Here is a 27754-nt window from a genome sequence, read left to right as displayed (position 1 = left end):
CTCTATCAAAAATAAACATTAAAAAATAACAATAAAATTTTAAAAATTCAGTTGCACCCAATCATCTTTTAATAAAATCACCTTAATTATCTGCAGGGTGCTTATAATTTATAACATTTATTCACTGCTTATTGTCTGTCTTTCCCTCAGTGGACCATTCATTATTACATCCTTTGGAGCTGTGCTTTCTGTTGTATCAAAAAATGCCAATAAACAGTGCCTGACAGAAGGTAGTCGCTCAATGATAATTCCCGTTGAATAAAATACTAATACAGCATATAAATAATATGTAATAAAACGTAGCATTAACTAGAGAAAGCACGGATAGCACTTGGCTGTGAAATCATAGCGCCTGGATTTGACTAAACCTAGCCCATAAATTTTTTTTTTTTTCAACGTTTTTTATTTATTTTTGGGACAGAGAGAGACAGAGCATGAACGGGGGAGGGGCAGAGAGAGAGGGAGACACAGAATCGGAAACAGGCTCCAGGCTCCGAGCCATCAGCCCAGAGCCTGACGCGGGGCTCGAACTCACAGACCGCGAGATCGTGACCTGGCTGAAGTCGGACGCTTAACCGACTGCGCCACCCAGGCGCCCCTAAACCTAGCCCATAAAATGAAAGACTAAATGAGGTAAAAGTTCGTGGTAATTAAATGTTCGATATTTGTTATTTTATTTCTTCTAAACATGCTCAATTAAAACCATCCTTATGCAAGATATTGGACTTGTTTTGCTTTACCAGAAAGTTACTTTTTTTAAAGCTCAGTAAATTAACCACATATGTCTTCACACGTGGAAAATAAAAAGAAAACAAACTTAGAATCTTCCCTTTCATAAAGTCAATTGTGGCACTCCCATTCCGGGTTCCAGCCCGCCTCCATTCGGTCCCAGACAACTGGGGCCCGGGGGCCCCGCCCCTTCCGCTTACCCGCCTGGCAGGAAGTCGGCCGATAGGGAAACCCGCCCCTTCGTCCGCGCGCAGTCCTACGTAAAGCGAGAGGGGTTTCGCGACAGCCCAGGCCCCCCCGCTTTGGCCACATGTCGCGAAGGTCTTCCCGTCGGACGTCGCACCACCTCCTCGCGCTGCTTTACGAACCTAGAGCAGCACCGCCCCGCCTCCTGTCTCCCTCCTCACTTCCCCGCCCCCTCCCAGTTTCGCGTCTCCCAGCCCGACGCTCCCGCTATAATCACGTGATTGCCTCATCCGGGTCCTTTGCGTTCTCTCTCCCTCTCCCAACATGGCGGCCTCAGGTGAGTGAGCGGCCGAGCGCGGCCAAGGACCAGGCTCATTAGCTACTCTCTGAGCCTGATCCACTGATTCCCTGGAGTCGGGGAGCGGGCGGCACCGCTTTCCTTCGGACTCTGGGGCCGCGGCAGGCTGGCGGCTTGGCCATGTTAGGTTATCGCCTCGGGATATTTGGGGGGAGGGGAACGTGTCCTTCCCCTCCCCCCTCACACTCTTTTCACCCCGTTAGCGCGAGGTTGGAGCGAGGAGTAATGGCTTGAGTTGGAGTGATGAGGCGCAGAAAGATCTGTGGGAGCCGTGAGGCCTTCTCATAGACGTGAAGCACTGTGTCCGCGTGGAGGAAGGAAGGAGGCGGTTGGCGCGCGGACGGGTGCACACTAGACTACGTCTCCGAGGCGCGAGGCCGTTGCGGACGGGAGTGGGGGCAGGGGAATAAAGAGGGGGGGCAGTTAGAACACGAGCGCGAGTCGGTGGAGGGGCGGGGGAAGGCGACGACGCGCGTGCGCGGTGAGAGAGAGGAGGGTAGCAGCGACCGGCGCGCCTTAAAAGCACGCGCGAGAGTCCAGATGGGAAGGTTTTACGTGCATGTGTTGCCTTCCCTTATGTCCTTCCACTCTCTGCTGTTCCCTTTTTAGAGGGTGGCCCGGCCCATGCATTCTTCTAAGGGTAAATCTGTAAGTCTTGGAGGTTGAAGCCGCTGGAGTTAGGTGGGGGTGGGGAACCCAGTGTGGCGCGCCCACGTGTTGGAGGAGAAAAAGCAAGGATGGAGACCTATATTTCCTCTAGGGTTTTTTTCTTAGTACGTATTTACTGACCGCAAACTATAAGCTAGGCATAGTTCTAGCTTGGGGATGGATAAAATGGTGAACAAGGTTAGATCCTTTGACAGCTTCCATTTTGGTTTATTTGGATAGCTCCGACGGTAGAGTTCAGCTTTATTTATTTGTTTTAAAGATAACTGCACAACTCCTGGGGAGTAGTTTTAAAATAATAACTAGTGGATAGAGTAGGTTTCCTTTTTGGACGAGTTTGGAGTAAGGAATACCAGTGTCCTTAAAGTCCGCTTGCTTTTCTCATTGGCAGTGGGGGGTGTGGAGCATTTTCAGCATTCATTTTAGTTTGGGGGATAATAAGGTTTCTTTCCCCCGCATGATCATATATTGTATGAAACATTGCTCGAACCCCTGCTATCTCTGGACACTCCTTTCTCACCAAGAATTTCTTCTCTATTAACCTAGGCTAAGAATTATGTGTGTTTTTGGAATATGTTGAGGGAATTGAAGTGCATTTGAACATAATGCCTTTTATTGATGTAGCACTTGACAGTTGACCAGGCATTTTTGTGTTGTGTTGTCTCATTTGATCCTCTGAGATAATGTAGGCAGATGGTGGTGTCTCCCAGCTGAGAAAAATGAAATTATTTGTTCAAGGTCACATGGCTGCAGGTAGCAGAGCAAGGTTGAAATCTTTGAGGCTCCTGACTCTTATCTGCTGTCAACTTGGAAGTAACAAGGTTGGCTTCTATGTCATCACATTTTGGGGATCTACCCAAAAACTTCATCTAAATTAGAGTACTTACTTGGCCTGAATTTGCCATCTTGGCAGCTGTCATAATTTGGTGAAAAGCTTGTATTCCCTTTCACCATAACTTGTAGCACTTTTAGAGTTGGAAGACATGTTAGCAATCTGTGTCCTTCATTTTACAGAACTGAGTGAAATCTGGACTGGTTAAAGGAATTTGCTTAGTGATGTCCCCTTCTCCTGTTCTTCCACATTTACTCTACCCCCTTTGAAGCCCTTATCTCCTGTCTTTAATTTGGTTCCGTAAATCTTTTTAGCTTTGTAGTATGCGTAAAGGGACACTATACTAGTATCTGAGAGAACAAGGTTACATCTGACAGTCTGCCCTTGAGGAATTTGGGATTTGTCAAATTTCTTTTCCAACTTTGAAACTTTCCCTGTCATTGTTTTGTTGAGTGGCCAATGTTCCCAGATATGGCCATGTTAATGAGACTATTCGTGGGGCACCTGGGTGTCTCATTTGGTTGAAGCATCCAACTTCGCTTTAGGTCATGATCTCACAGCTCCTGGGTTCCAGCCCCACATCGGACTCTGCCGACAGCTCAGAGCCTAGAGCCTGCTTCAGGTTCTGTGTCTCCCTCTCTTTCTGCCCTTCCCCAGCTCACGCTTTGTCTCTCTCTCAAAAGTAAATAAAAGTTCACAGTCCTTTTGTAAATGAGACGGAAAAATTCTTCACAGCAATACCAGTGTCCACTTGAACCATTATTGATTTTCAAGAACTGAAAGTGCCCAGGAGCAGGTTACTGAAATGCTGTCTTTACTGACAGGGAATCAAATGTGTTTGATATAGGTTAACATTTTTTGAGACAAATGCTTTCAAATTGGAAATTGTGCTTGTATGCACAGAACACCTTTAATTTACCTAACTTAAAAATTCCATGTGTGTCATCTTGTTTATTTTCACGGGGAGAGGATGGTGTCCTAATAGTTTTTTTCATACAGTGCTGGTCCTTATAGTTCAAAATAGTTTCATTATATGCTGTTCACATACAGGTTTCCCTCGCTACCCAAAAGTAAAGTAGAGCATTTTGTGTTTTGTTTTAGTTTTAGTTTTATTTGAGAGAGGGTTGGGAGGGAAAGGGGCAGAGGGAAGAGAATCCCAAGGAGACTCCATGCTCAGTGCAGAGCCCAACACGGGGCTCGATCCTATGACTCTAGGATCTTGACGTGAGCTGAAATCAAGAGCCAGATACCCCAAAAGTAGAGAATTTTGTAAGCTGAAGTAAAATAAAGCAAAGAAGCAATTACCATTAGTTTTTAATGATTTTTTTTTTTTTTTTTTTTTTTTTTAGCATTCCCGAACCCAAAAAATAATCTCAAGGTTTACTGATACCTTAGGACATGTCTTGCTAACAAAATAAAGCACAGATGATCACAGACACAGTTCAAAGCTGTGGTGGCTTGATGCTGAGTATAGTTCTGAGGGAAAAAGCTTGGATGTGCCACTCTCAGTTGGAAGTGTGCTCTGCCTCTATAATGGCTCACTGGAAAACAAATCCTGAAAGCTATTTTCGCTTTTTTTTTTTTTTTTTTTTGTAAACAGGTTTGGGTTTTTGTTTTTTTCTTTAAGTTTTTTTTTGTTTTGTTTTTTTTTTAATGTTGAGAGAGTGTGCATGCACAAGAGGGGGAGGGGCAGAGAGGGCGGGGCCACAGAATCTAAAGCAGGTTCCAGGCTCTGAGTTGTCAGCACAGAGCCCAATGCAAGCCCAATGCACGTTTGGCTCAAACTCACAAAACGTGAGATCGTATCCCGAGCACTCAACCAACTGAGCCACCCAGGTGCCCCTTTGCTTTTTGGGTTTGTTTTGTTTTTGTAAGAGCAAAAACCCTTTTTGGATTTCTTTTGGTTAGGGAAAACAGGTAACAGTCTAAATCATAAAGGCAAAGTGACATAATGCAAACTTTTGAAAAGTGAGGGCTACCTGTATTACCTATCTTCAGATCCCATCCTCTACCATATATTTGTTATTCTGGGAGTAGGATACCCAGATTCAGAAGGCCAAGATTAAAACTCATAAAAATTCAAGGACAAAAACAGGAAGTAGTGTCAAAGTAATACATAGTGTTTCTTTCTAACTAATGTCATTTTAAAAATATATATACATATAAATACATATATAAAGCTTGAAACAGCTTTAAGGTATAATTCACATACCATATGTATGGCTTGATAGAATATTCTGCCACTTTGTATTAGTCTCAGAACATCCTAGAATGCATTCACTTTTCATGATGGAGAAAGAATTGATGAGTATTATTTTTAAAAAACAAGTGCATATTTCTAATTATGTGTAAGTACACTTAAAAGTGCACACACCAAAGTCAATTTGAATTTTTATAGCTCTTCACTTACAGAAAGGTTCTAAGTTCTTTGTGTAGTGGTTAGCATGATGCGTATTGGGTGCTTGCTTTATATATTTTATGAAAATGACCAAATTGAGTGTGGAAAAGTAAGGGGAAGATGATAGGGCATTTTGCTAGGATTGTGTCCGTGTGAAGCAAGTTGAGTCATGTAACAAATGGTGGTTGAGGTGGTGAAGCTTATGAGTTCTGACTTGGTTTTTATTCTCTACTATGCTCAGCTATAGTGCAGTAAAGGTGAGGCTGCTTAACATCATGATATTGCATTGTATGAAACCTCTTGTCATGGGTGGGCTCTAAACAGCAGTGGAATTAGTCTAGTTCTAGGCACTCTGGTATAGGTGTTCTGATTGCATTTGTACAGTATTGTTTCTTTAAGGAAACATTTGTTAGTCACCAATTCATTTTTAATTTTGGTGGGTTTGGCAAGACTCACTACCCAGAAAGAAATGCCTTGCCTATTAGAAGTCATTTCTCCCACCATCTGTTTCTTGGTATTTACAACTATTCTGAACATTTCATATAAATTGTCATATAATACAGGGACTTTTGTTACTAACTTCTTTCATTTAGCATATTTCCAGCATCCATCCATATTGGTGGATGTATGGGTACTCATTCCTTTCTATTGCAAAATCTGTTGTATGGACATCTACATTTTATTTATGCATTCATTGTTTGATACGAGTTTGGGTTATTTACAGGTTTTGCCTATTATGAATAATGCTGCTGTGATCTTGTACAGGTTTTTATGACACTTTCTGATTTCTTAGTCTGTAGCTACTAACATTCAGAATTGATAACCCTATAAAATAAGTGGAACTTAGTCTGGCAAGATCTAAAATTAAGAAACTTAAGGTTTGACAGAGCCTTATCTGAACATTAAGAGCTTTCTGAATTCTCCTTCCTAAATAAGAGTTAAAGATGCAGAAGTAGGACTGCATTGTGCAACAAATAAGCTTTATTGCTTTATAGTGCTTTAAGGTGTCCTCTTTTGAAATAAAGATGTAGCAGCTAGTTAGTAATTTTGTCACTTCAGTATCTGTGACTTGGTATTTTTAGTAAAAGAATGGAGTGATAGCAGGAAGACATTCTGAGAAAACTAAAGGAATCCTGTTTGTTTGGGGTTTTTTTAATGTTTTTATTTATTTTTGAGACAGAGACAGCATGAGCAGGGGAGGAGCAGAGAGAGAGGGAGACATAGAATCCGAAGCAGACTCCAGGCTCTGAGCTGTCAGTACAGAGCGTGACGCAGGACTCGAACTCAAGGATCATGAGATCATGACCTGAGCCGAAGTCAGACGCCCAACTGACTGAGCCACCCAGGCGCCCCAAGGGATCCTGTTTTTTATATGGGGCTAACATTCCCTTTTGTTTGTCCTTTTATTTATTGATGTACAACCCACTTAAACCAGTGGTTCTCAATCAGGAGACAATTTTGTCTCACCCACGCAGGGGTAATTTGATAGTGTCTGAAGGCATTTTTGGTTGTCACAGCAGGGTGGGGGTTTTGGTGCTGGCATCTGATGAGTAGAGGCTGGAGATGCTGTTAAACATCCTATAGTACACAGAACAGCCCCACCCCAAAGAATCACCTAGCCTAGAATGTCAATGGTGTAGAACTTGAGAAACTCTAAGAGTTAAGTTGATCAGTTGTATTATTTTTTTTATTAAGCAGGCTCCCCATCTAGTGCGGTGCTTGAACTCACAACCCTGAGATCAAGACCTGATCCAAAATCAGAAGTCGGATGCTTGACCGACTAAGGCACCCAGGCATCCCTAGTTGTATTTATTTATTATAAGAAACCCTGTTTATCAAGGAAACAAATGTTTGATTTCTTGTTTAAGGACTTGTAGACTTAAATGTTTTTGAAAATGCTTTCTTCTAAGCTCTTTTATTTAATCTATATGAGTATATAAAGTACCTAGTAAATTGTAGTAATAATTAAGTCAGCAGGCAGAGGATTTAATAACATTTTTGAGATGTGTGTTTTTCTCCCTTAATCCATGTAGTTTGGCCTTAAATAATTGGGACACTTAATTGTCTATTACTTGAGGTAGTTGATTTAACTTTTTAACCCAATTCACATCAGATTTAAAGGAAATTAAGAGTTGGACCAGTTCAATCATGTGGCAAGGGATTGATAAACCTGGAACATTAAACAATGCTTTACTTACACAGAGAATGCTGTTGAAATCCTAAACATGTCATGGGCCCAGGTATTGGATGAGCAAAGGGCATGGAGGATTTAGATAACCTCGTTTCTCAGTTATTGGAGTAAAATAGTGGAACAGACATTGGCACCCACTTTAGTTGACTGATTTTACTTCTTAAGGGCCAGTTAATTCCTTTAAATCTGTTTATATTTTGACTAAGTCAGTGCTGCTACTAGATTTAAAGAAAGATGAGTTACAGATCTTGTGAAAGAATTTTAGCCTGTCTTTAAATGAAGACCATCCATAATCTGGTGATTTCTCAACCGGAATTTTTTGGAGGGGACACCAAAAGAACCCAAGGGAAAGAGAGATATGTGATTTAAAAAGACATTCTGAAATAAACAGTGTTTTAATTATTTTTAGTTGTGATGTTTATTTTGAAATTTCCAGTAACATTAAAGCAGAGTATGAGATGTGTTGGTCAAGAGTCACGGGTTTAAAAAAAAAAAAAAAAAAAAAAGTCAACGGGTAAAGTTGAGAAACTACGATCTAGAGAGTTGGTATAAGCCAAAATCAGACCAAAGAACAGGCTAATTCCAGATTTCTGCTGTTTTTGGTATTAGATATACATACAGAACAAAGGGGACAGAGATGCTGTAACCAAATTATTTTTATGTTGAACTTTACTTCATTGTATGGACTGACCATCAGTTCTATTTTTATTTCCCCAGTGACCAGTCAGATTAATAATTTGGTACTAGCTGATGATACTAGGTTAAACCCCATGAGGGTAACAAGGATCTCTAGCTAGCATTATATTAGTCCCCAACACTGTTTTGAATTACAGGGTATGGAAAAGACAAAAATAAGCATTCCACCTCAGAGGTATGCTTTATGTCTTGTCCAAATTTGCTTGTTAAAATTTTTCCTAGGCCTTTTGCATAAAGCTAGGGGCAATATCAATGCTATAGGACGCTTCTTAGTGCGTCCAGAGGCTGTTCGTATAATAGCAAACAGGTCATCTTTATTTCCTGAAAGCTGGATTTTAAAGAAAGGTGCTGGGTGAGAGCAACCTTCAGTTAAACAAATGGTTGCATCATGTTACAAATTTTTAGTCTTCTTGGACTGAAAATTAGATGAGAATTGGAACATGGAGGAGGAACTCATGATTATAAAAACCATGAAACTGATCTTTGTTACAACAAAAGCTGCGTGCTTTTTTCGTATGTAGGGGAAACCCCTCCTCTACTCTCAGGAGCCAGTCTTAGAACTTTATTTAGTCCTTTTGGCTCTTCTGCATTAGCTGTTGATAGATGCCATCTCAGAAGAGGTTCTGAGAACTAGATAGAGAGCCAAGGTTAGTCCACTAAATGGAACCATTTGGAAATTCCTAAAGATTTCATAAACACAGAACATTCAAATGTGTTGGGTCTTAGGGGCTTCTTATTTTTACCTTTAGTGCCCTATCTCATCTTCATATGTGGTGTTAGGGTAAAGAAGGAGAGAATTTTTTTTCCTAGAGGGCAGGGAGATCCAGTTTTGTATAGTCTTAATCATACCCCCCCCCCCCCCCCCCCCGATTACACACACGCACACACAATAGAACTACTAACAGGCTTCTTAGAGGCTGGGGCTCCTGTGGGAAGAGCCCTAGATTTGGTATCCAAAACCCTGGGTTTAATTCTAGCTCTGCTATCTAATATCTCTGTAACTGTAGGATAGTCATGTAACCTCTCTGAGTCTTAGTTTTCTTTTTTGTAAATTGATAGCAGTGATTCCTACTTTGTGTGGTTATTTTACAAGTATCAAACAATCCTCATAAATACCATTCAGAATATGTTATTAGGGGTAGGAGTTTTGTTTTAGTTCTTTGTATACCAGAAGCTACAAATGTATTCACCTGTCTTAAACCCAAGTAGTTACTAAACTAAAATTTTCAAATGATACACGAGTGAATATAGTAGAAAATAAAAGGTTGCCCCCATCCCAGTCTTAATGTTGAAAATCTTTTGTTGTTGTTGTTTTGTTTATTTTTGAGAGAGACAGTGCAAGCAGGGGAGGGGCAGAGAGAGAGAGGAAGACCCAGAACCCAAAGCAGGCTCCAGGCTCTGAGCTGTCAACACAGAGCTCTATGTAGGGCTCGAACTCACGAACTGCAAGATCATGACCTGAACCAAAGTACGATGTCTAACCGACTGAGCCACCCAAGGCGCCCCTATGTTGCTTTCTTTTCACAGCGCATTGTACAACTCTTTTAAATACCCAAGTAATGGTAAATAATCTTTTGCTTTTTTAAAACAGCAAAAAAGAAGAATAAGAAGGGGAAAACTATCTCCCTAACAGACTTTCTGGCTGAGGATGGAGGGACTGGGGGAGGAAGTACTTATGTCCCCAAACCAGTCAGCTGGGCTGATGAAACAGACGACCTGGAAGGAGATGGTAATTTTTTTAGTTTCCATCATGCTTGAAATTTTCATTCTCTTCTGAGACAAAACTCATTCCATAATAATGGTTCACACATGTAATCTGAAAGGAATTTAATCGTTTTGTAGAACCTTAGGTCTAAGTTTGTGTATTTCATAGAATTTTAGGTTTAGGCGATAAGAGTTCATGATGAGGGACTGAAATTGTGATTCAGGAGAACTTAGTACTAGTTCTCCCTCTTGTTAACATATTTTTCTCAAGGCTTTTAATCCTCATTTTCACTGGAAAAGTTCAGGACTAGATTACTAAAATTCTATGATATCCTGTTATTACAGCATAATCTATAAGCTGTTTATACCCAGAGTTAAGGAATAATTTGCTCTAGGAATTATTTTTATGAAGGCATGGGTAAACAAAAATGGTCTGAGGAATAGGATGGAATTGAGTTGTTTTTTGTAAAGAGGGGGATCAACCATAAGGAAAACACTTTGTCCACCCAAAAAGTTAGGAATATGAGAGTTGTCAATAATGTTTAAATACATTTGGAATGAGAGGGACCTTGGTTTGAGTCCTACCTATACTAGGATTACCATCTACTATGCCATTTTTGTAATCTTGGGCACGTTACTAAATCTGAAATCTGAGTTTCCTTTTCTGTAGAATGGGAACAACCTCACAGAGTTGTTATAAAGATAAGATGGGATATAATGAATATAAAATACCTGCACACAGTAACATTCCATAAATAGTTGATACTTTTCTTTGCTGTATAAGGAATAAGAGTTACTATGATTCTGTTCATAAAAAGCCTGGGTCTTTAAAGGTCTCTAGAAACCAAGAGACAGTGAATACTGAGTTTTTTGCATTGCTAATCTGATACTGACATTTCAGAAGCATTTTCTCTGTGTAAAATGCATTTATTTAAGTGCCTTTTTATCTGTTTTTTTCCTGGTGTGGCTTATTTAATACTGGGTACTTAGCATGGATCTTTTTATTCTCCAGCAACAATGAGGGGAGTTTGCTCTGATTTCTTAAACATCCACTTTTCTATCCTAGTTTCAACCACTTGGCACAGTAATGATGATGACGTGTATAGGGCACCTCCAATTGACCGTTCCATCCTGCCCACTGCTCCACGGGCTGCTCGGGAACCCAATATCGACCGGAGCCGTCTTCCAAAATCGCCACCCTATACTGCTTTTCTAGGGAACCTGCCCTATGATGTGACAGAAGATTCCATTAAGGAATTCTTTAGAGGATTAAATGTAAGTGTAAAGGTTTACAGCAATTAACTCAATATGGAGAGTAGCAAATTGGCAGTGACCAAGTCTGAATTTCTAAGCTGAGAAAGATTCTGAGGTTGTGTCTAGACTTGGAAGAAATAGGTATATAATTGACTAAGTGGTGTTTAGACCCTTTGGCTGAAAATATTCTCATCCCACACCAATCATAATCTCAGTCTTATACCTTATTGATACAGAAAGAATCTCTCAGGAACCTATACCTCTTCTCATTAAGAATCTTAAAAGTGATGGGGGGGTGGGTATTGAGGAGGGCACCTTTTGGGATGAGCACTGGGTGTTGTATGGAAACCAATTTGGCAATAAACTTCATATATTGGGGGAGGAAAAAATCTTAAAAGTGATATACCCAGAGGCACCTGGCTGGCTTAGGAGCATGGGACTCTTCATCTTCAGGTCGTGAGTTCAAGCTCCACATTGGGCACATACATTACTTTTTTAAAAAATGATATACTCAGTTGTTTTGAAAGGTGGAAAGCTCCTCTGAACTCAGTCATTCTTCAGGCTTCTATCAAAATCCTTTTTTTAAGATTTTATTTTTAAGTAATTTTTCCACCCAACATGGGGCTCAAACTCACAACCCCAGGATCAAGAGTCACATGCTTTACTGACTGAGCTAGCCAGGTACCCCTCAAAATCACTTTTCAATGTTTGATATGAATACTTGCAGCTGAGAAGGTGTGTAATTTTTATTTTTTCAATTTTTAGTGTTTTTTAACGTTTTTTAACTATTTTTGAGAGAGACAGAGACAGCGTGAGTGGGGAAGGGGCAGAGAGAGAGGAAGACCCAGTCCTAAGCAGGCTCCAGACTCTGCGCTGTCAGCACAGAGCCTGATGTGGGGCTCGAACCCACAAACCACGAGATCATGACCTGAGCCGAAGTTGGAGATGTGTAATTTATATTAATGATAGTGTGCTAAAATTATTAAGGGTTCTGTGAGCTTGGTGACACATGTAGTGGAATTCACGGTGATTATAGGCCATCTTAAAAAGCTTAAGAGAGGATGTTTGGAATGCTGATCTAGAAGATTTCAAAAAGATGGAAAAGTGAGTATAGAGGTGCTCAGGAGAAGTCCTTTTTCCAAACTTGGATTTAAAAATACTTAAGACTGGGGCATCTGGATGGCTTAGTCAGTTAAGTGTCCAACTTGGATTTCGGCTCAGGTCATGATCTCGCGGTTCATGAGTTCCAGCCCCACATCAGGCTCCATGCTAACAGTGCACAGCCTGCTTGTGATTCTCTCCCTCTGTCTCTCTCTGTACCTCCCCCACTCACTCGCTCTCAAAGTAAACTTTAAAAAAATAAAATACTTAGGACTTGGGGTACTTAGCTGGCTCAGTCAGAGCATGCGACTCTTGATCTCAGGATTGTGAGTTTGACACCCCACGTGGAGGGTAGGTTTTACCTTTGTTTGTTTGTTTGTTTGTTTGTTTGTTTGTTTGTTTTAAGGTGCATTTCCTTTAAAGATCTACTCTCTGCATGGGGCATCCATGTGGCTCAGTCTGTTAAGCATCCAATTCTTGATTTTGGCTCAGGTCATGATCTCATAGTTTGTGGGTTCAGGCCCCACATTGGGCTCTGTGCTGGGAGCGTGAAGCCTGCTTGGGATTCTGTCTCTGCCTCTCTCTCTGCCCCTCCCCTGCTTGTACAAGCTCACTTGCTTGCTCTTTCTCTCAAAATAAATAAACTTTAAAAAAAAAAAAAAAAAGATCTATTCTCTTCTTACTTTGTTTTTTGACTCCCTTCCTAGATCCTCTTCTCTGCAGTGGGCCACCAACTTCAATGGGTACTTTTTCTGATGTGATTTTTTTTTTTTTTTTTTTAAGAGTTTATTTTTAAGTAATCTCTACATCCAGTGTGGGGCTTGAACTCACAACCCTGAGATCAAGAGTTGTACACTCTACGAATTGAACCATCCAGGCACCCCACAATGTGATTATTTTTTGATTGCCACCTACAAATCATCTTCTCTGTACAAATACGTAGTACAGCTAGAAGGCTGACCTGTTTTTGATTTTACTTTCTTGGCCTCTTCTGTAGAATGCTGAATAATAACCTCTGACCCATTCAAGCTTTTCACTGAATGCTTTAGAACTGGTCTGGAGTTACTTCTCCCTTTCATATTTTGTTCTGCTGTATTCAGGAGTTGAGTTAAACTAGAATTTAAAGAGACTATAACAAAATGTGTATCTCAGGATCCAGAGTAAAGTATCAGATCAGTGATGCAGAAGAATAACTTGAATACATGCAAAATACTAAAGAAAAAAGTTAAAGGGTGAGAAAATATGTGGAAGCCATCAAAAAGATGGTCAGAAGATAGAGGTGTTTCAAAATGGTTCTAAAATTGGAAATGAAGAGTACGTACCCTGTTGTAAATAATAAAAAATTTTGTGCCAGGTAAAGTTTTATGAAACTTTAAAACGAGGAATTCTGCAAACCTACAATTAGAAAACACAAGGTAACCTCAAAATAAAACCAGGTCACTGTAAATTCTTCTTGTATTTCAAGAGTAAAAATTCAGTAGTTTGCCATCTCAGAATTCAATAGAGGGAGTAAGGCTGGTGGGAGTTTATAATCCAATGTTTGATTCAGCCAAGGATGGTTAGTATACGAAGACAGTAACATTTCTCAGATAATTAAGTCTTTAACAAATAGACCACCTAGAAAACAACTAAAAATTAGACCTGTAGAATGAGACAGAAGTCAGGGATACAGGGACTACTCTGAATTCGTGTTAATTTTTTTTTTGTTTTTTTTAAGGGTTAATTTAGTACTGTTCTAATTGAAAAGGTCTGATGGCATATAGTGAAGTCTCTCTCCTATCCCTTTGCACCAGTTTTCCTCCTGGAAACCACCAGGTTCTTCTTTGTGAATTCTTCAGAGAAATTCATTGCATATGCAGTGATTGGGAGGGTGGGGGGAACAAATGAACGAGAACACTTAATTGGGAAATCTGTTTCTTTACTCCTTCAGATCAGTGCAGTGCGTTTACCACGTGAACCCAGCAATCCAGAGAGGTTGAAAGGTTTTGGTTACGCTGAGTTTGAGGACCTGGATTCTTTGCTCAGTGCCCTGAGCCTCAACGAAGAGGTAAAATAAATAAGGTGGGGAGTTTGAGGGTGGGAGCTAACCAGTCTTACACTTATCAATATATTTTTGGTCGGGTCACTGGCTGTTTCAAAGATTGTCATAGTATCTACAAAGAAAAGCACCGTGTGACACTTAACATTCAACATCTAGCAAGTCATACTTCACTTGAGCAAACTCCGTAGGCCCCAATCATTCAGGGAGGTACTTAGGTGGAAAATTACAGAAGAAACCCACCACACCAACTCTTTTGTTGTTGTTGTTATTGTTGTTGTTGTTTTAATGTTTATTTATTTTTTGAGAGAGAGACAAAGCACCAGCAGGGGAGGGGCAGAGAGAGAGGGAGACACAGAATCCAAAGCAGGCTCCAGGCTCCGAGCTGTCAGCACAGAGCCGGACTCCATGCAGGGGTAGAACTAAAGAGCAGTGAGATCATGCATGACCTGAGGGAAAGTCAGACACTCAACCAGCTGAGCCACCCAGGCATCTCCACCACACCAGGTCTAATAGAAGCTCTCATTTGTTGATTCAGAGCTTTGTCTCCGCTCTCATGGCTTTGCTTTTTCAATATAATCTGACCAGATCAAGGCAGGTAGAAAAAATCATGTATATAAGTTTAGTGTTAAAAGGCATTATCTGGTTTTCAGGGAAGTTAATGTTTTTTTTATGGTTGTAAAGAGTTTGGAAACATTTCTCAGTGGAATGTCGTTTGTAATACATGTTCCTAGGAGTCTCTTAAAGGAAAATGACAGTGAACACTCAGTTCTGCTTTTTAACATTGCCCTTAGATGTTTTTCTATCCAGATATGCCAGCAGTGTAGTAGAGGAGATTTAGCTGTTAATACATGAGGGGGGTATGGGGATTAAATCTAATTATAATTACAGTCATTTGAGTGATTGGTGCCATGTAGTGATTCTTAAGCTAGCACAAGCAGGATATTAAAGCATTTGGTTACCTGTTAGTAACAGAAGTTTCTAGTCTAGGACCTGCTTTTTTTTTTTTTTTTTTTCCTCCTCTTTTTTACTTCTAGTGACTAGAAATCAAATTATATCTGGGAAGGAAAGGGGCTCTTTTTTCCATTTTAATGCCAGAAACCCCTCACTTCTTGAGAAGGTAGTTTGTCAAAGTGCAGATTTGGGCCATTTGTGCCATAATTCTATGGTCCAAACCTGCCACTTGACACAGTTGAAATCAACACCTCTCAAAATATTTTACCTGTGTCATAATTGAGTTACAGCCATGAAAATCTGAAGTAAATGTCAAATAGGAATAATAATCTAGGTATATAAGTTAAATATATATAAAGCTTAGTTCCAAAGTTTTTCTTTTCAGATCATTTTTAGGTTTTATTAACATTACTCCTTTTTAACTGTTCTATCTGGATAAGGGAAAGAATACCATACAGTTATCTGAAGTTTGTTGAATTATCTATTATGTAAAATGCTGTCATGGTCCAGACTTAGGGGTTTCTTTGTTTCTAGAGATTTCGTCATAGTAGTGTTTAATATAATTCTGGGTGTTTGTAACTAAAATTCACTGTTATCCTTCTTCAACTGTAGATTCTACTGGGAAATGAGGAAAAATCAGCAGTAGAATTTATTGGGTTCAAAGTGTATAAATAAATAATGATGTGGGAAAGGGAAGTCAGAGGGTATCCTGGAGGAACTGATTTATCCAAAGGTAATATTGAGTGAAAGAACTTGAGATAATAGAGACAATGCTTTATGTACTGTTGCTGGTGCATATTAGGGGCTCTATAAATGTCTGAGTGAATAATTGCTCTGGACCCAAATATGCCTTTTATTTAGCTAGTTGCCTGGGAATTATTTCTTGATAAATTGCCTTTGATAGTTAAAAGGCTCATTTTATAAAGTATATATATCTTTATAAAAATGGCTAATTGATGTGGCATTGATACAAGCCCAACTTAAATCTGTTAATTCTAAGGGATTATTTCAGTTTTCAAGTCTTTGTAAAGGATTCTTTAGCCAACAAATTGGAATGTTGGCTAGATTACAGTGTTTTTCCTTTATCTTCCTTCCCCCAGTGCTTCTGCTATGCCCAGACGTTCAAGGTCACTCATGGGATTTGTGCATAATGGGGCAAAAGGTTGGTTAATGTGGTCCTATCCTCTCAGTCTCTAGGTAACAGGAGAATTCGAGTGGACGTTGCTGATCAAGCACAAGATAAAGGTAAGAAATCTGATAGAAATCTTCCTGTTTTGTTTTGGTCCTAGGATGACAAAGCAGAGGTGCCTGTTCCCAGAAAATTTTAATAGAGATGCAGAGCAGTAGGCCTGCCTGAATCTGGAGCACTAGTTGCCAGTTAAGGATGATTTTGCTCCAGGGGACATTTGTCAATGTGTGAAGACCTCTAGAGTTGTCAGAACTGGGAAGTGCTCCTGACTCCTCTAACGGGTAGAATCCAGGGATTGATCCTAACGGGTAGAATCCAGGGATTGCCGCGTAAGACACAGCAAAGAATTACCCACCTCAAAATGATGGAAAGACCCTGATTGATCTAGAGGAACATTAAATATGTAATAAATAGATTAGGTGTACCTAGCAGCACAAGAGGGGCCTCATTCATATGTATTTCAGAGGTTCCTGGCCTGTACACAGAATGAGACCTATAGGCATTAAACTTCATGGTTAATTAAATAAACCATGAGGTTTAATACTTACCATGAGGAAGTGAATCACTCAGTTAAGTTGAAGAGTGCGCTTTACGATAATGGGGCATCAGAGTTGGGACAACTTTGTGATGATATGAGGAAGAAATACAGTATGTTGGGGGAAGGCTCTGTGCATGTGACAAATAATCAGGCAAAAGTTTTTGTGGGCTAACTTGTTTTTATTTTATCTCTATAGACCGGGATGATCGTTCTTTTGGCCGAGATAGAAATCGGGATTCTGACAAAACAGATACAGACTGGAGGGCACGTCCTGCCACAGACAGCTTCGATGACTACCCGCCTAGGAGAGGCGATGATAGCTTTGGAGACAGTAAGTTCATTTTTATCGAGTGAGTTTCTTCTGTTTTCTGAGAACTGTTTTGTAATAGGACAGATATGTCAATGTAAATGATCACATGAGCAGAAAGGGAGTAGGAGATACAGAAAAAATTTTTATGATCTTCAAAAGAATTGATAGATGCAGAAAAAGAATTTGATAAATTTATAATTAAGAAAAAACACAAAATTTTGAGGTGCCTGGGTGACTCAGTGGGTTGAGCGTCTGACTTCGGCTCAGCTCATGATCTCACAGTTCATGAGTTCAAGCCCCATGTCAGGCTCTGTGCTGACAGCTTGGAGCCTGGGGCCTGCTTCAAATTCCCTGTGTGTGTGAGAGACACACACACACACACACACACTGACCTTCCCCCGCTCACACTCAGTCTCCCTCAAAAATATACTAACATTAAAAAAATTTTTTTTAAACCTTGCCAAAGATTAGGCGGGAGATTTCGCTCTCTTTAGGAAATAGTTGTTTATAAAGAAACCCAACAGATCTTACAAAGTAAGGAACTATAAAAAAGTTCGGCAAGATTGCTGGGGTAAGAACATTACACAAAAATTGGCTGCATTACTAGCAGCCAGCAGTCAAAATGGTATTTTTTAAGACACCTTTCAAAATAACAGAAAATTCGTTCTCTTCAAAGATACTAAATGTTTACCGTGTACCTGATAGTGTTCAAAGCTCAGGATATAGCAGTGAACAAAACAGACGAGGGGTGCCTGTGGGTGGCTCAGTCTGTTAAGCATCCAGCTCTTAATCTTAGCTACAGTCATGATCTCACAGTTCATGAGTTTGAGCCCCGCATCAGGCTCTGCACAGATGGCAAAGAGACTGCTTTGGATTCTGTCTCTCCTCTCTGCCCCTCACCTGTTTGTGCTCTCTTTTTCAAAATAAATACATAGACTTAAAATTCTATCCTCATTGGACATTGCTTATACTAGGGGAGAGAAACTGTGTGCAAATAAATAATTCAAAGAAAGGAAATAGAGAATGTCATGGGGTAAGAGTTGGGGTGAATTACAACGTTTACACAAAGTACCTAAATCTAACAAAAAATATGCAAACCTTTATGGAGAAAGTGAGGCAACTTTATTGAAATATGTGAGGAAATAATACTAAGTCAATGAAGAAATGACGAGATAGCGGTTTGTCCATATAATAAAATATATGTGTAATGATAGAGATAAAGTTTAAAACCTATAATGTTGAGTGGGGGGTATAAACATTTGAACAACACTATCATATAGTAGTGTTCATGCATAAATTATAAAAATGTGTGCAGGGTAACATAACTACCTTCGTCACTGGGTGAAGGTAGAAGGAATCCTTTAGCTATATTTGTGACATACTACTTTGAATCTAGTTTATATCTGACTTTTCTATCAAGTCTTTGTGACCAGACAAAGCCTTGGGGAGAACTACCTGAGGTATTGCACGTCAACATTTATGCAAGAGGTTCTGTTGTTAACAGAAAGAAATGGCTCTTGAAAGAAAAAGCAGTCAGACCAAGGGTCCTGTTTTGAATCCAGGGACATGACTATTTCCTCACTTGAAACCTTGAGTTTGGAACAAGCAGGATGGATAACAAGAATGAATGTGCTGTTGTTATCCAAAGCTGCCAAGTTGTTAGAGATTCCTATTCCAAGCTTTGGGCCCATAAAAGACACAGGGAAAGGTATAGTTGTACTAAATATTATTGTAAAATCTTAGCAAACATTTGTATATTTCTCGGCCAGCTGTTTTAGTGAGTACAAGCTTATTACCATTTTAATATTACCTAAATAAAATTAAGTATACAGTTCATATGTCTCTCTAGAAATCAAATACATATTTCAGAATAAACACGTGGCTGATCTTTTGTGTTTTGAATTCTTCAGATTCTCTCCCGTGTGTAATTGTTTTACCAACATTAGCATGTCCTTTAACTTACCAATTTAAACTACCAGGGAATGTGGACAAAATGATGTTGTTTCCAAAATTAAATCATGGTTTAAAAGGAAGAAGTCATAAAAATAAAATCCTTGTTTGACCTGTGTGCATGAATTATTAAATTCAAAATGTTTTTAAGTTTGTTTGTTGTAATTGTTTCGTTCATCTCTGGAAAATGAAGTTTTCATATAAACGTCGGGGCTCCCGGGTTTCTTAGAAAATTGGAAGATCTAGCAAGTTAGCCAAAGCTAAGTAGCTGCTACCTCCTTTTATAAATGCCTCACACCATTGTAGTTTGCCGCCTGAGCTCTGCAACATTCTTAGATACAAATTTCTGGAATTTAGGCACCTCTGATACTGATATTCATGCATGTGTGTAAAATACAGTTTTCAAGTGTCATAGTAAATACATCTCTTGACTCCGTTTTTAGTGGTTGCTTTTTATAGATGCCCCCTGACTTAGCCCATAGCTTGTACACTCGACAATTTTTTAATATTATACACAACATTCCTGTGAATCTCCTTGTACATGTCTTTATTAAATGTCCTGTTATTTTCTCAGGATAAATTCCTAGAAGTTGAACTGTTGCCCCAGAGGGTGCAAGTGATTTTAAAGTTTTTAATGCATAGTTCTGAATCCAGTTTCAGAGTGGTTGTGCTGTTTTAGACTCCTCAGCAGTGTGGGAATTCACTTACTCCCCCAAACTTGGCCAACACCAGAGGTAGCTCTTACTTACATCTTCACCATTTTGGTGGTAGAAAATGTTCTGTTAATTCTAGTTTCTGTTATTTAAGTAATTGCCAATCACTGTCCTATGTCACATATATTTTTCTCTTTTTGTTTGCCTTCCCAGACTTAGGGCTTGTGTATTTTCCCATGCGAAAGTTTTTAAGTGGTCTTTGATTGGTTCTTTGGAACCAATCAAAACTATAGATTTCAATTATATTTCCTACTATATTTGTCTTTAATGCTGAAAATTCATTATGGGCTGTATAGAGATTTTACTCTTCCTTAACTCCCTCATAAATTGTTGACTTAGCATTTATTGAATCAAAAATGTTTAAGTCAAATAACCAATAAAAGTTATTTCAGTACACGTTTCCACTTTGCATTTAAAGTGATTTGTTTTTATAAAAACAGACCTAGCAGTGACTGTGAACTCATGAAACCAAGTTGACCTCGTGGTCTTTCATGCTTCTTCCTATTAATGGTGTCAAAGAAAAGGGAATGACATTGCTTTGTCTGTTTTCTCTCTAGAGTATCGAGATCGTTATGATTCAGACCGATACCGTGATGGGTATCGGGATGGATATCGGGATGGCCCACGCCGAGATATGGATCGATACGGGGGCCGGGATCGCTATGATGACCGAGGCAGCAGAGACTATGATAGAGGTCATTAAAAAACAGCTGCGTTAAATTTCTTTCTTTCAAGAACGTCTTGTTTGCCTTTATTTCCTCTGGTGTGATGATCATAATTTGGGATATATTTACAGGTTATGATTCCAGGATAGGCAGTGGCAGAAGAGCATTTGGTAGCGGGTACCGTAGGGATGATGACTACAGAGGAGGCGGGGACCGCTATGAAGACAGATACGACAGACGAGATGATCGGTCATGGAGTTCCAGAGATGATTACTCTCGGGATGATTATAGGCGTGATGATAGAGGTAATCATTTTCTTTTATTTACTTAATAGGGCAGACCACTGGAGAAACTGATTGAAAAATTATCAGTTATGTCTTAGACCCCTGAAGTGGGTTTTGAAACAGGATAGAACTTACACATTGTAAGAGATAGAGCCTAGTAGAAAGAGCATTGGACGAGGATGACAGAATGGAGATAAAGCAAAGGCTAATTCTTTTTAGTTGCCTTAGCATATAGATTTTTCAGTTAAAACTTATTGAATATACAAAGGAGAAAAGGGAAACATTTGCCACGCAGTCTCCTAGCCAGTGATTGGCACTGTGGGTTAAAAACCAAGTGTTGGTGATTTCAGTGCCATTGTGCCACAGTAATTGACACTCAATTAATGGTAAGATGTAAGTGCACCTATTCTAAAATTATGCCCCTAATGTTAATAACACTTAAGTAAAAACATACTGTGTTACAAATCTGACCTCTCACAACATATTAATAAATGGCCAGCATCTGTGTTCTGACTTCATTGATATCAAACAAAAAAAACTGGTCTAGAATTTCTCTCCAATTATTTTTAGACAGCTTGTCTACTACTTTTTAACATCCCCGTGTTAGCCCTGACTTTGTGCCAAGTGCTTTTTTTAAAACATTGTGCGTTTTTAAAAACATTGCTATTAACCATTTCCTCTATTTCCATGCATGAAACCTAGAAATAACAACTAACATTTATTGAGCATTTACTCTGCACCAACGGTGAGCGGAGTACACTTACAGGTAGTATATGATCTTAAGCATTCTATCTAGTATAGGTACAATTACCATCTCCACTTCACTAGTGAGAAAAGTGGAGGCTTGATCTGCGCTTTGAATCTCAACTCCTGACCTTTTTCCTCTCATGCCATTGTTGCCTCCCTCAGTAACTGCACACCTGATCTTTTTTTCTGGTGATCTTGTCTACAGCTCCCTCTAAGATCTGCCCCCTTATCTCCAGAGTAGCTGCCACTGGCTTTGTTCATACTTCATTGCTATGCTCACATTACTAACAAATTTCCCTGCCTTGTTCCATTCTTTACACTGGCCCAAATTGTCTTTCTGGAACAAGAGCTAATTAGATTATTCTTTCATGGCTTTTTTTTTTTTTTTTTTTTTTTTTTAATATAGCACAAGTTGGGGAGGGGCAGAAGAGTGACTGGGACAGAGGATCTGAGGTGGGCTCTGCAGCAATGGCAGGGAGCCCAATGCGGGGCTCGAACTCAGAAACTGCGAGCTCATGACCTGAGCCAAAATCAGATGCTTAACTAACTGAGCCACTCAGGCCCCCCATTAGATTCTTTTAAAAGCCTTCCTAGTCTCTCCATGGCCTGAAAGATAGCCTTTCTTCTGTTCCTCTGACACAAGGATCTTCATTTTTAGTGCTGTCTCCCATCCCTTGGACATCTACCATTAAGCTGCTCGCTCAGTTTTCTAGACTTTCAGGAGTCGCCACTTGGAAGCCTTCACAGGTTTCCCCAAACATAGCCCCAGTCTAAGAACTTCCATATGGATAAATCTGTTTTGTCCAGTTTAGCATACTGTATTCTTCTTTATTTTGATTCTCTGCTGAATTGCGCCCCTTGAAGGCAGGAACTAAATACTACCCCCAACTGTCATATTCGTGGCCTTAGAATGATATCTAAAATATAGGTGCTCAGATTATATGTTGAGTTGGTAAAATAAATGGAAATTAGCAGACGGAGAAGAAAAGGATGTTATTGTGTACTATAGTGAAAGGAGCATAAAGTTGCTTTGATTTCATCCTTTGATCCACAAAGTACTAACTGCAGGGCTTAAATGAGTTAACTCTTTCTGACCCCCAGTATTACCCTATAAAAGGGAAGTTAATGAGCCCTTCACAAAGTTATACGTATTAAAACTGTATCAGTTAGAGGTACCTGGCTGGCTTAGTCAGAGGGTATGACTGGACCTTGGGGTCATGAGTTCAGGCCCCATGTTGGGTACAGAGATTACTTAAAGATCAGATCTTTTTGAAAAACCGTATCTTGGAAGTTTATATAAATTGGCAGTTAAAAGCCCGTCTAGAAAATTTAAATCTCGGGGTGCGTGGGTGACTCAGGTAAGCCTCTGACTCTTGGTCTCAGGGCCATGAGTTCAAGCCCTACATTGGGCTCTGCTCTGAGCATGAAGCCTGCTTAAAAGGAAAAAAAAAAAAATAATAACATTGCCAAATAATACCCTTTTTTTGTAGATACATACATATGTTCTGTAGTGAGAGTATAAAGACCTGCATGGGGATGATAAAACCCGAATTCAGTGTAATGGTTGTGAGAAGACCAAACACAGTTAGGCGTGTCATCAGAGGAATGCTACTCAGGAACCTTCAGTGGGTATTGTAGTGTTTTATTACTGAAGCCAGGTGGCTGACACATAGGCCTTATACTTTCTTTATCTTTGGTATGTCAGAAATACTTAAGATAAATACTAATTTTGAGAAATAGGATTTCCTTGAAACTTTCTGACAACTTGGATCCAAAACGAAATCAAATTCCTTTAGACTTTGTAATCAGCTATTCAGTGTTCTATACTGTACTCTGTGAATCGCTCTAAGTTTATACTACACAGAGAGACAAGAGTATAGGCAGTAGAGTCTTACTGTTACAAGCTCTTACTTAATGAAGTAATCTATCGTCCAGACCACATTTTTGACCAAGATACTCTTCCATCCAATAGTTTATCATAGACCGTTCTTCCCAGGTAATCAGTAATCGTGATGACTTACCATTTAAATTTTTACCCTTTTCTAGTCTTTCCCTCAGTCTGGCACTGCATCATCGGCATGGTAGTGGAAAGATTGATTGGACTTGGTTATTTAAGCCACGCATTTTCTAATGATCTCCCTTCCCTGCTGGATTGGTTAGGCCACTACTCTGAATCCCATAGAGGGTTTTAGAAGAGCTGCATCTGGGAATCTGGCTTTCAGCCATCAGCTTCTGGTGATTTTGAAGAACTATTACTTAGAGTTTTATTTAACTTAGGTCCCCCCCAAAGACCCAAACTGAATCTAAAGCCTCGGAGTACTCCTAAGGAAGATGATTCCTCTGCTAGCACCTCCCAGTCCAGTCGAGCAGCCTCTATCTTTGGAGGGGCGAAGCCCGTTGACACAGCTGCTAGAGAGCGAGAAGTAGAGGAGCGGCTACAGAAGGAGCAGGAGAAACTGCAGCGCCAGCTGGATGAGCCCAAGCTAGAGCGACGGCCTCGGGAGCGGTGAGCTTCCCCTCGACTGTGGGCTTCCTGTCCACAAGTCTAGTGGCTCCTGGAGGTGGGGGGGGGGGGGGGCGGCGTGCATCCCTAGGGCACACTTGGGAAATTCATGGAGACCTTGTTGGTTGTCACTGGCATTTAGTGGACGTGGGCTGGGACCGCTAGGCATGCTGGAGCGTATGGGACACTTTGCATCCAGTGAAGAGTTGCCTGTTGCTCACAATTTGTAAAAGGGCTTAACCGGGCTTAAACTGTAACAAATATAAATTGGTGGTAATTGGTGCTAATTTAATATAGGAATTGTCAAATTATGGCCTGTTCCTTTTTTTATAAATAAAATTGATCAGGGGTGCCCTGGTGGCTCAGTCGGTTAAGCATCTGACTCTCTGTTTCAGATCAGGTCATGATCTCACAGTTCATGAGTTTGGGCCCCCATGTCGGGCCTCTGTGCTGACAGCCCAGAACCTGCTTGGGATTCTCTGTTTCCCTCTCTGTCTCTCCCCCACTCACATTCTCTCTCTCTCTCTCTCTCTCTCTCTCTCTCTCTCTCTCCCCCTCTCCCTCTCCCTCTCCCTCTCCCTCTCCCTCTCCCTCTCCCTCCCTCCCTCCCTCCCTCCTCCTCCCTCCCCCAAAATAAACATTTTTAAAAAAATAAATAAAAATAAAGTTTATTTGACCCAGTAAAGAAAATTGCCAAACCTTGCTTTAGTATATGAAGTAAAGCCCCACCTTGGTGAGGCAAGTGATTGAACCTCTTTCCAAGTTACTGGGGATAAAGTAGAGAGAAAATGTTTTTGCCTATATTAGACGTAAGTTGTAAGTTATTTTCCATTTATTTTTACTTGTGTGTGTGTTACTTACTTTATCCAAGGGTATTTCAGGATCATAAAGGAGTCGTTGCTTAAAATGTTTATTATTGAAAGGTGGCACTGGATCTAATAGGGTAGAAACGTTCTGAAAAATGGCCTAGTTTTGAATGACTTGTTGAATTGTGTTACCAGTAAGGGAGGAGGGCTGGAGATTATGTAGGAGAATGTTCTTAACCCTAGTTGGTGCTTGCTGAAGTATTTAGAGCCAGAGTATCTTCATGTCTGCAGCGTTCAGATGGTTTGAGAGACAAGATGCACACACGCACCCACAAGTAAAGCAAGCATGATAAAATATCAATAAGTGATGGTTCTTGAAGGGGCAGCATGGGTCCATAATGGCCTTCATTTAGCTGGACATATGTTTTGTTTTGTTTTTTTAATCTCTTTATACAGACACCCAAGCTGGCGAAGTGAAGAAACTCAGGAACGGGAACGGTCCAGGACAGGAAGTGAGTCATCACAGACTGGGACCTCAGCCACATCTGGCAGAAGTAAGTCAGACCAGGGTGGGTATCATGTTATCACCCTTTTCCATAAAGTAGCCATAACCAAACTATGCAGAGCCTTTGGGGTGTTAAATTCAGTCATGGACATTTTATTTGGGTTAGCATAGATTGGAGTGTCACATCTCATGGTTTGAAAAATCTGAGAAATAGGTACCAGAAGTGATGTAGGTGACCTATTTAATAAGCTTCCACTAAAGAGTATACTTGACTGCTGGATTTTCTCTTCCTTTTACGGACATTCCAGAGTTTTCCTTTACATAGAGCAGTCACAGTCCTACAGCTCTCTCTCAGCTGCTCCCAGGGCCAGCCTTTTTGGATGTCCTGTGCGACCGGAGCAGTGTCTCAAGCAATGATCTTCTGCTCTTCATCCATCCTTCCTTCCTGCCTTGAATTCATTGATTCGTCACACATATGTTTAGTGTTTTGGAAACAGCAGTTCAATTATAACACCTCCCTTACCTTATTATTGTGAGCCAGTGTTTTTTTGTTTTCTCCTCTCACCTCCAAACTGATTTGTGCTTGAGCACTTCAAAGTATGGCTCAAGGATGAATTTCCAAATCACCTCAGCCAATGTTGCAGAAGTTTTCTGTCAAACATTCATACTGGAGTAGCCTTTTAGTGACAGGACAATAATGCCTCTCTTTGTAGCGAGGTGGGAGTATGATGGTTGGGTTGATTATATACCTCCTGAGGAGATTGCACTTAATGTAGGAAGAATCTAACAAAATAAACTTTCAGTTTTGAGGAGATATTTAGTGCCTTTAAGAAAAAAAAAAACAATGTAGGTTTTGTTTTTCATAAACGTATATCCCATTTTGTTCTATGTATGTGGATTTGAGGCTGCATCAGGGTCCTCTTCACACATGTATGTGTATCCTTCTCCAAATACAAACATTTTAACACAAAATGTAGCAAGGCTATAATCCCGAAGTAAAGAGTACTAGTTCCTAGGAAAGGAGGTGGCTGTCCTTGGAAAGCTCTTGTATTTCCTATTTTTCTTGCATCCTTAAAACATTTTCTCAGAGTAATATGTGGTAACCACTAGTTTGGGGATAACTTATCTGTTGGGAGTCAGATGGGGTCTATATTTAAGAATAATGATGGAAAGCGGTAAACTTGGGTGTGGACCATTTTCTATTCTGTCTGATTGTAATAGATGGTTGTATAATAATTTCTCTCGATAATTTAACCTTCCTACTCTGACTTAACAGATGCACGAAGGAGAGAGAGTGAGAAGTCTCTAGAAAATGAAACACTCAATAAGGAGGAAGACTGTCACTCTCCAACTTCTAAGCCTCCCAAACCTGAACAACCTCTAAAGGTAATGCCAGCCCCTCCACCAAAGGAGAATGCTTGGGTGAAGCGAAGTTCTAACCCTCCTGCTCGATCTCAGAGCTCAGACACAGAGCAGCAGTCCCCTACAAGGTGAGTCCGCTTAGAAGCATAGCAGCTGCTTAGCTGTAGAATCTTAAACATTGTGATACCATGGTAGAAAGTGCCCTGGATGGGGTATCTGGGCAGCCCAGTCAGTTGAGCCACTGACACTTGGATTCATTTCAGGGATTTTAAAAAATTATAAAGAAAAAGAAAGTGCCTTACATAGCAGCTTTTAAGTTATGCTCTTTGCTCTCAATTCAAATTCAGTGGTGTGCTGGAGCTGGCTCATTAAAGCTAATTGTTCAGCTTTCTAGAGTTTTGATAACTGGTTGGCATCACTTTGGCTGCTTGAAACCTGCAACCTGGTCATCAGAACCTGCTGCAACCACATTTGGCAGCGTGGCTTTGGGGGGTCGATTCACTTCCCTAAGTCTTAGGATCCTCATGTGTAAAATAGAGAATTGTATTCACCTTGTGTGATTGTGATGATTCTACAGGACATGGTACTTAGTGAGTGTTCATATAATTGCTTTCATTGTTGTCTTTTCTATACTTTAATGTTCCACAATGTTAAGTCTGTATTTTTGGTTCTCTGTAAAGCTTACTACTTTATAAGTTTCTTACCGGTTCTTTCCCTAAGACTGATAAACTTGATTACATGTTTTCCTTCTAGTGGTGGGGGGAAAGTAGTTCCGGCTCAACCATCTGAGGAAGGACCAGCAAGGAAAGGTAAGACCAAAAGGAAGTTGGTTTTCCACATAGATAAGAGGCCTAAATAAAAAGCCTATAAAGATAAAGGAGTCCCTAAATAATGGAACTTAAGTGTAATTTTGCACCTGTTTTTGTATTAAAGGTTCTTAGATTATCTGCCTTTTCTTGCCAGTAGAGGGCAAAAGTGGTCTCTTTGGAAAAAGCATGGAGTCCTGCCCTTTCCTGGTAGAACATTTCTTTGAAAGGGGAAAAAAAGAATCGGAAGGAAATTAACATGCTCAGTC

General features: G+C 40.1%; 1 protein-coding gene across 2 annotated transcripts in view; it reads left to right on the top strand.

The window, feature by feature from the left end:
* Positions 1–1118: 1118 nt before the first annotated feature.
* EIF4B (eukaryotic translation initiation factor 4B) overlaps positions 1119–27754 on the top strand; it is a 29960-nt gene continuing 3324 nt past the window's right edge. The window contains exons 1-12 of one of the 2 annotated variants that reach the window (XM_058742660.1): positions 1119–1252; positions 9648–9785; positions 10827–11035; positions 14046–14162; positions 16298–16352; positions 17031–17165; positions 20365–20502; positions 20604–20777; positions 23781–24009; positions 25269–25366; positions 26594–26807; positions 27433–27488. In XM_058742660.1, the coding sequence (XP_058598643.1) occupies positions 1240–1252; positions 9648–9785; positions 10827–11035; positions 14046–14162; positions 16298–16352; positions 17031–17165; positions 20365–20502; positions 20604–20777; positions 23781–24009; positions 25269–25366; positions 26594–26807; positions 27433–27488 (1576 nt within the window). In that variant the 5' untranslated portion in view covers positions 1119–1239. Of the gene's footprint in view, positions 1253–9647; positions 9786–10826; positions 11036–14045; positions 14163–16297; positions 16353–17030; positions 17166–20364; positions 20503–20603; positions 20778–23780; positions 24010–25268; positions 25382–26593; positions 26808–27432; positions 27489–27754 lie in introns of both variants that reach the window. The other variant, XM_058742659.1, reaches the window with a different exon arrangement.

The sequence above is a fragment of the Neofelis nebulosa genome, chromosome 8 (genome assembly GCF_028018385.1).
Source record: "Neofelis nebulosa isolate mNeoNeb1 chromosome 8, mNeoNeb1.pri, whole genome shotgun sequence".
In the NCBI taxonomy this organism is placed as follows: domain Eukaryota; kingdom Metazoa; phylum Chordata; class Mammalia; order Carnivora; family Felidae; genus Neofelis; species Neofelis nebulosa.
Note: the sequence above shows the minus strand (reverse complement) of the source record. Positions and strands in the feature narration are given on the sequence as shown.